This window comes from Notolepis coatsorum (assembly GCF_963971535.1).
Source record: "Notolepis coatsorum genome assembly, chromosome: 17".
In the NCBI taxonomy this organism is placed as follows: domain Eukaryota; kingdom Metazoa; phylum Chordata; class Actinopteri; order Aulopiformes; family Paralepididae; genus Notolepis; species Notolepis coatsorum.
This window is the reverse complement of record NC_140181.1, coordinates 97,804,186-97,817,210: the sequence shown is the minus strand read 5'-3', so window position 1 is coordinate 97,817,210 and position 13,025 is coordinate 97,804,186. Positions and strand designations below refer to the sequence as shown.

The following is a 13,025-nucleotide window of genomic DNA, read 5'->3' as shown; positions in this document are numbered from 1 at the left end:
TTAGGATGTAGAAGATAAGCACCGCTGTTTGTTTCGGTTGTTAGCGATGGAAATCTGACCCCCCCCCCCCCCCCTTCCCCTGCGCCTAATCAATCGCATTCTGCACCTCCTGCCCGCATCGATTGTTGCTCATTCGGAGGAGATAATAGGGTAAAAATATGTTGTTCCTTCTCCCCTCTCCGTACAACAAACCAGATTTTGGACAGCGTCCAATCAGCCAATGTCAAGCAAACTTTCTCAGGATTACATCACACATGTGCAGCGTATGGTTCAACATGAGGCACTAAAGCAGTGTTTTTGCAATGTGTGTGCGTGCGCTCGTACTTGTGTGTGTGTGTGTGTGTGTGCGTGTGCTTGCCTATGTGTGTGTGTGTGTGTGTGTATGCAGGGGAGAGGAGTGTCCAGCCCCATCCAGCCCCACAGCTGTTCCCCAATGGTAACTATCTCTCCTCCCGCTCCTCGCTCCAGGGGTCCTGTCCTGACTGAGTGGTTGTGGGTGTGGGGAGTGGAGGAAGCGAACCTAACACACACACACACACACACACACACACACACACACACACACACACACACACACACACACGCACGCACGCACGCACACACACACACACACGCACGCACGCACGCACGCACGCACGCACACACACACACACACACACACACACACACTGACCATGCCCCTCCCTCCCAGAAAGGCATCATCCCTCTGACCCCTGACCTCTGACTCCTCCCCACCTTCCTCTTCCTTCTGTGAATGCCCTTTCAATAACAATGGTGACTGCAGCCCATGTCAGAGCAAACCACGCCTTTTCAAAACACAGCTGCGGGCCGGAGAGAGAGAGAGCCTCCAGACCGACACAGACGAGCAGGACGAGTCCGTCAGAAACATCTCCCTATTTATTTACACTTTTTATCTGACCCCCCCCCCCCCTCCCACAATAATTAGGCCCGGCCCTACATGAACCCGAATGGGTTTCGTCTGAGCAGCCCCCGAACCGAGCTTGAACCGCGGGCGCGACGGTTTTGGATCTAAGCCCAATTAAAAACCAGAATTTCCTATTAAAATAACAAAATAGAAAATGATACTAATCCGACTCAATTCAAGGCCCGGAGGGGATTTTTTTGGATCAATTACAGCAGGCCAGCCTGGAACCTAACGAGGAACCCCCAATTGGGTTCCAGCGGAGGATCACAACCAGATCCAACCCCTGCTTGACTGTAACTCTGAAGTATTACATCACAGTCTCTTTTGATGGATCTCACAGGATGTATTAGCAATAGCTTGGGTAAAGCGAAAGGCCTGCTTCAAAAGCCTTCGTCCCTCTGATCCAATTACGGCGAATGCTTTGCGGGATCAGGCCAAGGGCTTTTGAGTTTATTTGTGTTTTGATATAACTGCTCTGAGGGGAAATGAAGCCTGCGCTGTGTCAAGCACCTAACCGTAGCTCCATATCTGAACTCCGTCATCACGGCCTATTAGCTTTGGGGAAGAGGCCAAGAGCCTGGCTGGGCCCATGATTCAACGTGGTGCCATACAAGAGATGGAATACAGGATACCGGTCTTGCTCTCTCCTTTCATTATACTCATTTTCGGCACACAAAATGGTGGACGTCGCCCTGTGCCTGGAGGAGACTGCATAGGGGTGTAAAGGTACACGTATCCATACCGAACCGTTTCAGTACTGGACCTTAGGTTCAGTACGGCTGTGTACCGAACGAATACAACGGTATGTTAACCACTAACGACCGCCCACCGGGGGCTGTTTAAAAAGAAATTACAAGTCGATTATTAATTTCAATATAGAATATTTGTTGGCAACCCTACAAATACAATTAGTTACTGCACACTACATCACCCCTGAGTGGAACTTGGAAAGCCAAACTTTCCCCCACTGTACCGAAAACCCGTACCGAGCCGTGACTTCAAAACCGAGGTACGTACCGAACCGTACCGTGGTTTCTGTGTACCGTTACACCCCTAGTATATACTGTATATCCCGTGTTGCGTATCCAAAGGCAAGAATGTATAGAATGTCTTTGTTCTCCATGTGGCCTCGAGTCTACTCGTTTACAGTAGACATGCGGTAATACAAACACTGTAATTGGATTAGAAGAAAAGAGAGAGAGAGAGAGAGAGAGAAAAAAAAGTGAAATGCTTTATTGGTCAGTGATCTGAATAATTCAGCCCTAATTTTTGGGATAAATTATGTTGTTATGAATGTGGCAAGAGAAGGCCAGGGAAAATAAACACATAAATCTACGAGGAAATATCAAACCTCTGAACACATCAGAGAGATTAATGACTTAATTAGAACCCGAGACAGACGGAGGAGGGATGATGTAGTGTATATAGGGTCCAGCCTGTTTGGAGTACTGTAAGAAATAAAAGTCATCTTTTGCCTCACAAGTGACAATGTCGCCGTTACTATAGTGTGAGTTCTCCGCAAACCGCAAAAAGTAGCTTTCAGCTGTTCTGTTTAAAAAGCCAAAGTCGTGTTTTTACACCGCGCTTCGCCACCTCCAATACCCCCCACCCCACGCTCGTGTGGCTTCGTTGAACTCAGTAAACTCCTTCCAGAGTTGAACATTAGAGAACATTTTACCGGCCATTCCTCATGGATCTTACGTCTGGTTTTTGTGTTGTTATTGAGAGAGCATTCACCTCAGAAGTGACTTTTCTTCCTGAATAACCTCCACGCCGCCTGAATAACCTTCCTCTAGCTGCCTGTTGGCTAAAGAATGCACTTTGCTGTATTGAATGATGCTTTTTATTTCATTATTATTTTTTGACTGAAAAAAAACTTTGCCCCCCCAAAAACTTTTGCCATTGATCAACAACTGCAGTAAGAGCCCGATCTTGACCTGCCACACTCTATGGTTCACTCGCTCGCGGCCGATCTGGCAGGGGGTGGGGGGGGGGGGGGGGGGGGGGGGCGGGTGGTGCGGGGGTGGCACATGCGCAGGTGGCGTCGGCCGGTCTGAGCGGTTTGGTAACCTTTCCTCTCATGTGCTTCTCTCTCTCTCACTGCAGTCCTTGAGCCGGCAGTTGTTGCGTCGACGTTTTATAAAATAAATGAAATGAAATAAATGAAATGTCACGGGGGGGGGGGGGGGCGTATATGGTGTGTCGACTTTATGTCAAGTGCTCTTAGTGTAGCTATGCATGCTGTGGCTTCTGGGGAGGAGGAGGGAGGCTGTACGCTGAACCTCAGCCGTATGAAATGTACCCGGCGCGAGCTCAGCGCTATAGACCGACCGAGCGCTACATCCTGAATCATCACATTGGAGAGAAGTGCTTATGAAACTCTGCCCGCTGCTAATTGTGGGCCTCAACCCCAGTGCACTGTATAGTTGATGTGGCCGGTCCGCCACCAGAACACGCAACCCACCCACACACATACCAGAGCTTGTGTCTCACAAAGCCAGAATGTCAAATGTGATTTCATTACAGTTGGGTGAGATGACTGCCTCTGACTCAGCGTTTTGAAGGCATGTCCTGACACTGTCTTGTCACCCTGTTTGCCAACTCTCTCACTGCCTCACAGTGTGCAATTATGCTAAAGCCCACACAGTGCCCCACGCCCCCCCCCCCTGTGTTTTGGAGCTGACTGTGTGGAAGCCTCGTCATCTCCACGGTCTCTTGAACCACGATGAACTAGCCCTTTCACTTACCACACGACAAAGGGTTAACCCTTTCACTTCCACACGACACAGGGTTAACCCTTTCACTTCCACACGACACAGGGTTAACCCTTTCACTTCCACACGACACAGGGTTAACCCTTTCACTTCCACACGACAAAGGGTTAACCCTTTCACTACCACACTACAGAAGGTTAACCGTTTCACTACTGTAGTGTGGTGGTAGTGAAAGAGTTAAGATCACAGAATAAGAGACAGCGATCGATCACCACCAGTTGCCAAGACATTTACTGTACATTTACCTGAGCTTTGTCCCGGTGAACTGGTAACACAGACCAGATAGAGCTATATATCCTGCCTGTCCCCCTTTTACCCCCTGAGATACTGTCGGTTCAGTTCATTTGACCTTGAAGAGACGGTAAGAAGAGGGTTTTAGGTTCAAATATTTATTACAGAGTGAATAAAACAATATTACAGAATACACATCACAGCTGTGGAGTGGACACAATCAGTTTACTTAGCCAGGGCTTTGCAGAGAGAGTGTGTCCTGCTCCTCCCTTACATTGACCATTTATACTCTTTGGGGCCTGGCTTTCTTCAAATTCAGCAGCATGCAATACGACCACACAAGGAAACAGGCTGAAACAGCGAGGATCTAGGGTTACAGTTTTGTCACCTATGGTTCAGTGGTGAAGGACAGACTGAGGGTCAAATCAGTGCATTTCTACACATGGGCAATGGCCTGCTTTAATACAGTAAACAGCACATTCTGTAATAGTACACACATTTGTAGATGTCTCTGTCTATACATTCTTACAATAGATACATGGAACAATAGATTGATTAACATAGCATATATTTGTGAATACTGTAACTTGTTTATTTTAGTCAGCAAGAAATCCTGCCATCTCTGCCTGCGACTCTTACCAACAGCTGCCTGGCCTTCCGACCAGAGACTCAAGATTACAATACATGAGATTGAGAATGATAGACATGGATAAATGTATTAAGGGTGACAATACTCACCAGACTCCTCTGTTCACTAGTAGATCACAGAGCGCTTCTATCACACAGACCTCTGTTCACTAGTAGATCACAGAGCGCTTCTGTCACACAGACCTCTGTTCACTAGTAGATCACAGAGCGCTTCTATCACACAGACCTCTGTTCACTAGTAGATCACAGAGCGCTTCTATCACACAGACCTCTGTTCACTAGTAGATCACAGAGCGCTTCTATCACACAGACCTCTGTTCACTAGTAGATCACAGAGCGCTTCTATCACACAGACCTCTGTTCACTAGTAGATCACAGAGCGCTTCTATCACACAGACCTCTGTTCACTAGTAGATCACAGAGCGCTTCTATCACACAGACCTCTGTTCACTAGTAGATCACAGAGCGTTTCTATCACACAGACCTCTGTTCACTAGTAGATCACAGAGCGCTTCTATCACACAGACCTCTGTTCACTAGTAGATCACAGAGCGCTTCTATCACACAGACCTCTGTTCACTAGTAGATCACAGAGCGCTTCTATCACACAGACCTCTGTTCACTAGTAGATCACAGAGCGCTTCTATCACACAGACCTCTGTTCACTAGTAGATCACAGAGCGCTTCTATCACACAGACCTCTGTTCACTAGTAGATCACAGAGCGCTTCTATCACACAGACCTCTGTTCACTAGTAGATCACAGAGCGCTTCTATCACACAGACCTCTGTTCACTAGTAGATCACAGAGCGCTTCTATCACACAGACCTCTGTTCACTAGTAGATCACAGAGCGCTTCTATCACACAGACCTCTGTTCACTAGTAGATCACAGAACGGTTATGTCACACAGACCACTGTTCACCAGGACATCACAGTAGACACCTGTTGCATCATGTGTGTGTTTTTGTTTTGTTATGACCATCGGTGCCAGTCTGCAGATTCTTTGTTTTAATTTGAGAGAAGAGGGTTTAGTAAAGCCCTATTATGTCTGCTGCCTGCAGTGCAGTTTAACAGATTTAATGTTAGGTGTTTCCCCGACAGGGATCCTTGTTCTCTGTGAGAACGGATGGCAGCTGTATTCCCCCTCTCTCTAGTGCCACACGTGAGCAGTAGGTACTGTATACCCATACCTACCAGTGTGAAGTCTTCAACCGAAGCAGCCGCATTGGTGCCTTTCACTACCACACTCAATCAATCAATCAATCAATCAATCAAATGTATTTATATAGCACGTTTAAACATGACGCTTGTTTAAAGTGCTTCACATAGCTAAGCTAAGAACAAAGAAAAGTATAAAATAAACAGAAAAATTAAATAAAATCAACGGATAGACAAAGGAAAAACAGAACAACACGTCAACGAGTACGGCAAGAGTCAAAGTGAGTCAGGGAAGGCCAGGCGATATACACTACAGAAGGTTAACCTTTCACTACCACACTACAGACGGTTAACCTTTCACTACCACACTACAGAAGGTTAACCTTTCACTACCACACTACAGAAGGTTAACCTTTCACTACCACACTACAGACGGTTAACCTTTCACTACCACACTACAGAAGGTTAACCTTTCACTACCACGCTACAGAAGGTTAACCTTTCACTACCACACTACAGACGGTTAACCTTTCACTACCACACTACAGAAGGTTAACCTTTCACTACCACACTACAGACGGTTAACCTTTCACTACCACACTACAGAAGGTTAACCTTTCACTACCACACTACAGACGGTTAACCTTTCACTACCACACTACAGATGGTTAACCTTTCACTACCACACTACAGAAGGTTAACCTTTCACTACCACACTACAGAAGGTTAACCTTTCACTACCACACTACAGAAGGTTAACCTTTCACTACCACACTACAGAAGGTAGTGAAAGGTTAACCGTCTGTAGTGTGGTAGTGAAAGGGTTAACCTTCTGTAGTGTGGCCGTGAAAGGGTTAACCGTTTGCCGTGGGGCAGTGAAAGGGTTAACCTCCAGTACAGTATTGTCACAGTGAAAGGGTTAACCCTTTGGTAGTGTGGTAGTGAAAGGGTTAATACAGCTGCCGAGCGTTATCCCCTCAGACAAATGTGATGGGTAGGTAGCATGTGTGTGTGTGTGTGTGCGTGCGTGCGTGCGTGCGTGCGTGTGCGTGTGCGTGCGTGTGTGTGTGTGTGTGTGTGTGTGTGTGTGTGTCTGTGTGTGTGATCTCTTGCCCTCCAGCAAGCTAGTCTGATTTCCCAAGTTACACAAGGTTTTGTTTTGAAATAGCGTTTGTGGTCCCAGAGTGTTGGGCGGCCATCCGCTGTGCTGCCAGAGAACATTAGGGCACACAGTAAGCTCTGTCAAAGCCCCACTTCTGAATAGGTTTGACCAATAATGTTCAGTACGTTCACATACATTCTTGAAGAGTCTGATTTTATTATTATTATTATTATTATTATTATTATTATTATTATTATTATTATTATTATTATTATTATTATTATTATTATTATTATTATTTATTATTATTATTATTATTATAATTTCTTAACCCATTTTAAAGTAGAATGCTGTGTTTACATTAGTCAAGGTTTGTCACATACTCAATGTATAAATGTATACATACAGTGGCAGTGGAATGCTTCCCATGATATGAGCTCCCACCCTAGACTGGAATGAAGATAACTCTCTTATTAACACACAGTAGCCTATAAAATATTAATAATAAACAATAATGATGTCAATGATGTCAACTCTAACGGTAATTCAAATCTAAAATCAAGATGAGGGGTGTGTGTACAGTATAGATAATAAGGATACAAATTCAGCAGAAGAGGAAAATGGCAAGTAGTGTAGTGCAAATGCGCAGATGTGCAAATTAATGTTGTGCAAATTAATACGCTGAATGTAGCATACAGCTATAGTTACCAACATTTCAAATGTAATTAGAAGTTTATGGAAATGATCAGATCTCTCAAATACATGTATTTGGGATGGACACAGCGATGCCTAAAGATCTTCGCCTTACCACTAGCTAATCATTAACCTCTCGATATCCCAAGGAAAGTTTCCAGGTGCCTGGAAGTCTGCTATTGTTACTCCAATGTTCAAATCTGGGGATCCCCATTCTACCTGTAATTACAGACCCATCAGCATCCTAACTATAATGTCTAAGGTTGCAGAGAAATGGGTAGCTGAGCAAATCATCCACCACCTGAATAACAGCTCTTTCCCACCGGCTCCCAATGCAATTTGGCTTCAGAGCCAACTGAGACAGCCCATTGTTTCTTAGAAAAATGAAAATCACTGTTGGATAAAGGTGGGGTTTGTCGACCTCAGGAAAGCATTTGATACCGTGAGTCACATAGTTCTATCTAAGGCCCTGTCCACACGAATATGGATATTTTGCCAAACGGATATTTTCAGGCTTGTCCACACGGCAGTTTTTTTTTTAAATACCTCCGTCCAGTTGTAAACGCAGAAACGGATATAAATTGCTCCAACAAGCATGCCGGGCCAGTAAGTGGCGATAAGCGATATCTCAAATACCATAGAACAACAGTCTGAGCATGCGTAGTGAGCTGATTTTCATTGGCGGTTGAAAAGTTACAAAAGTTTAAAAAAAAAAGACCCAGTACATTGTTGGCGGTGTGTGAAAATATGCAGACGAACATTACATATCTTTGGAACCGTTTGTGTTACATTTCTATCTTCTTTTAAGTGTATATCTATATATCGCATTAAGGCTGGCTGGCAGTGCACATAGAATAAGCACAGGTGTATATTATTTAAATTAGTTTTCTCTAACGAATGTATCTACAGTATTTCTATATTTCATATAGTTTCTCTATCTACTCGAGTGTGCCGTCAGACAGATTCGGCCGTCAGACAGATTCACCCGTCAGACGCTGCTTGCGTGTAATAATGGAGAGAGAGGCGCTTGACAACTGCTTTACCTCCTGAGCCCCAGTGGGTGGCGCCACTACAGTCTTTGTATAACAGACACTTGGAACTCTCAGACAAAACAACTAATCATTACCACCATTGTGCAATTCTAAGGAAATATAAGTTGGGAAGCTGAGAATGGGATCAGAGTGTATCATAGAACTCAACACATACTGTATCAGAGAACTCAACAACACGTACTGTATCATGATAGAACTCAACACATACTGTATCAGAGAACTCAACACATACTGTATCAGAGAACTCATAACATACTGTATCAGAGAACTCTACTGTATCAGAGAACTCAACACATACTGTATCAGAGAACTCAACAACACGTACTGTATCAGAGAACTCAACACATACTGTATCATAGAACTCAACACATACTGTATATCATAGAACTAAACACATACTGTATCAGAGAACTCAACACATACTGTATCAGAAACTCAACACATACTGTGTCAGAGAACTCAACACATACTGTATCAGATAACTCAACACATACTGTGTCAGAGAACTCAACACATACTGTATCAGATAACTCAACACATACTGTATCAGAAACTCAACACATACTGTGTCAGAGAACTCAACACATACTGTATCAGATAACTCAACACATACTGTATCAGAAACTCAACACATACTGTGTCAGAGAACTCAACACATACTGTATCAGATAACTCAACACATACTGTATCAGAGAACTCATAACATACTGTATCGTAGAACTCAACACATACTGTATATCATAGAACTAAACACATACTGTATCAGAGAACTCAACACATACTGTATCAGACACTCAACACATACTGTGTCAGAGAACTCAACACATACTGTATCAGATAACTCAACACATACTGTATCAGAGAACTCATAACATACTGTATCAGAGAACTCTACTGTATCAGAGAACTCAACACATACTAACCTTTATTTATTCTTGAAAAGACAATTGTGGTCACCCTCATTGTCAATGTCGTCGAGACTTTACAGACATTTCAATGCACACATTTCTACAATATAACAATAATAAATATGAATAACTATCTATATAGTATAAAATGAACATAGGCATAAAATCAGCACACAAATTGGCAGAATAAAAAACAATGCATAAATTGCAGACATAAGAATAGGTATAAAAGACAATAGAAGTAGTGCAATGTTATGGGCGGCTACGTGGCGCAGTGGGCAAGGCGCTCGCCTCCTGTTCGAGCCCCGCTCTCCACATTGCTTTCAGTTTAGCTGGTCGTCCACAGTAATACACATTGGCCGTATTACGGGGAGGGAAACTGAAGGGTGAGGATCGGGGGTTGTGGACAGCGACTCCTACAGGTCGGTTGGTGCGCCTGCGCAGTAGAATCAAGAAGCGACGGGGGCGGGGCCCCTCCAAAGCCCAGACCCCCGACGCTGAAAGATCGAGCCGCGCAGGTGAAAAGATGCGACGGCTGTTACCTCGAGTATCGGAGGGGACTCGTGCTATGTATGACTTAGTCCACATTGCAGCCGGCTTGTGGGAGGCAAGAAACAACGTTCGAAGACAGGGGAGGGTTGAATTGGACGATATGAAAATTGGGATGGGAGAAAAATAGAAAAATGGGAGAAAAAGTGGATAAATAAAAAAAAAAATAAAAAGTAGTGCAATGTAAACGTGCAGACTTAAGAATGGCATAAAATAAGTACAAAAGTACAATGTCGCTCGAAGGCATGTGAACCCCCCCGGAACAGTCCGTCCCCCAAACACCCCACACATCAATCCCCACCACATCCCCATCCAAGACACCCCCCCCCCCCCCCCCCCCCGATAAAGCATGTCATGACCGAGGGAAAACACATACCGTATCAGAGAACTCAACACATACCACTGATTTGCTTCTCATTTAAAACAGTGGCTCATTGATAGTCAAATCTGTCAGCACTAAAAACCACTTCCTCTCTGCTGCGGCAACCTTGTCAATGTCCGTCTGTCCTGTGAACTTGTCTCTTGTTAATGTCCATCTGTCTGTGAACTTGTCTCTTGTTAATGTCCTTCTGTCTGTGAACTTGTCTCTTGTTAATGTCCATCTGTCCTGTGAACTTGTCTCTTGTTAATGTCCATCTGTCTCTGAACTTGTCTCTTGTTAATGTCCTTCTGTCTGTGAACTTGTCTCTTGTTAATGTCCATCTGTCCTGTGAACTTGTCTCTTGTTAATGTCCATCTGTCTCTGAACTTGTCTCTTGTTAATGTCCATCTGTCTGTGAACTTGTCTCTTGTCTCTTGTCCTTCTGTCTGTGAACTTGTCTCTTGTTAATGTCCTTCTGTCTGTGAACTTGTCTCTTGTTAATGTCTGCCTGTCTCTGAACTTGTCTCTTGTTAATGTCCTTCTGTCCTGTGAACTTGTCTCTTGTCTCTTGTCCTTCTGTCTGTGAACTTGTCTCTTGTTAATGTCCGTCTGTCCTGTGAACTTGTCTCTTGTTAATGTCCTTCTGTCTCTGAACTTGTCTCTTGTTAATGTCCTTCTGTCTCTGAACTTGTCTCTTGTTAATGTCTGCCTGTCTGTGAACTTGTCTCTTGTTAATGTCCTTCTGTCTCTGAACTTGTCTCTTGTTAATGTCCATCTGTCCTGTGAACTTGACTCTTGTTAATGTCCATCTGTCCTGTGAACTTGTCTCTTGTTAATGTCCATCTGTCTGTGAACTTGTCTCTTGTTAATGTCCATCTGTCTCTGAACTTGTCTCTTGTTAATGTCCTTCTGTCTGTGAACTTGTCTCTTGTTAATGTCCGTCTGTCTCTGAACTTGTCTCTTGTTAATGTCCATCTGTCTGTGAACTTGTCTCTTGTTTCTCCAGCTACCGTGGTGCCCGTGTGTGTTGTTGTCCGTTGTGGTCTGTGTTTGGTTTAGCTCTCAGGCCTTGTCCAGACTAAAACGATTTTGATCTGTTTAGTTTTCGTTTTGTTTTAAGGTTTCCGTAAAAAACGAAAACGTCTCAAGATAATAAGTGCATGCCACAAATTTACAAAATAAATGTCTTTCCTGTTTCTTTTATTTTGAAAACCCCCGACTGGAAGTGTTATAGTGTCTGTTGCTAGTAGCTTAACTTGTGTTGGCCGGTTCTGTGCTTTTCGAGCTAACGTAACATTAGTCTCCAACGGAGAGGAGAGAAAGACCTCGGCTCACATGCATGATGCAGCTCAAACGACCTGTTGGAATAAATTAATTGATTGATGTTTAACTTGTCCCTGTGTGTGTCCAGTCATTTCGACTAGCAAACGTTGTCATAACGTTACCTCAGGATACCACTGTCTATTGTATTTAGTTGGTTAGTTATTTAGCTAATGTGGATAGCATTTTGAATAGCATCAATGCTAGCAAATGCAACTACTCTGATGCCATTGTTGTTTAATAATAACTCTGTGTTTAATAAAGACTTCTAGCCAGGACATATAAGACATATATGTATCATGTTTATTTTTTTTGTCTGGGTTTGCATGCGGATTAAGGGAGATGCATGTGAGCATGTGTGTGCGCCTCGGTTGGGAGTGTGTGTACAGTAGAGCCCTGCTCACTTCAGACAGATAGAGAGAGCACAGCATAATAAAGCTGTAAAAACCCGATCAAGCTCAATAGCTGTACATGCATACATTGTTGTGATGTTTTCACACGCGGGGTAAGGGAAAGGTGGGCTACGCGTCATCGGTTCAGATGGTGACGCAATGGGTCGGGCGTCTTCAGGCGTCTTCAGAATTGCTCACTCTGGGAGCTGGTATCAGAAAGTAGGGATGCTCGATATTGGCTTTTTTACCGATACCGATATTCCGACATTGTCCAACTCTTAATTTCCGATACCGATATCAACCGATATCAACCGATACCGATATATGCAGGGTTTCCCACCCCAAAAAACGGAATAATTTCAGGTAACTAATCATTTCACTGGTTATATATATAACAAATATTGTTATTGTTTTTTTCTTTTTTTAAACCGATACCGATATTTTCCGATATCACATTTTACTGCCGATATCGGCCGATAATATCGGTCGGCCGATAATATCGGACATCCCTATCAGAAAGTATCGTCTTCAGGTTGCCAGAACGCAGTTCCGTGTGGCAGAACGGTGCAAACGATCAAATACTTTGCCTAAAAACGACCAAAATCCTTTTAGTCTGGATATGGCCTCAGTGTGACTCCTGCGTTGTTTCACATGAACTGTATGTGTTCTATAATCTATATGCCCCTGTACTGCCTGCTATTTGCTTAATGTTGTCATGTTTCATGCTTCATCTACTAAATGTGTTTTGAATACTGCCTGCCTGCTTCAAATGTTTCTATAGGCCTACTGCATGAGCGTGGCATAACACTCCTTAATGTTGTCACGTCATCGTAGATGTATTAACATTAACATGATCTAATATAACATGTCAATAGTATCAACGTTTTGTCATGAGACGCTGCTCTTGCAC

The 13,025-nt window shown here is 43.8% G+C and overlaps 1 protein-coding gene across 1 annotated transcript in view; it reads left to right on the top strand.

Moving 5' to 3' along the window:
- scube3 (signal peptide, CUB domain, EGF-like 3) overlaps positions 1–13,025 on the top strand; it is a gene marked incomplete at its 5' end in the record, with an annotated part of 169,706 nt that overhangs the window by 72,147 nt on the left and 84,534 nt on the right. The window contains one exon of the mRNA XM_084333573.1: positions 389–436. Coding sequence (XP_084189699.1) covers positions 389–436 — 48 coding nt within the window. The remainder of the gene's footprint in view (positions 1–388; positions 437–13,025) is intronic.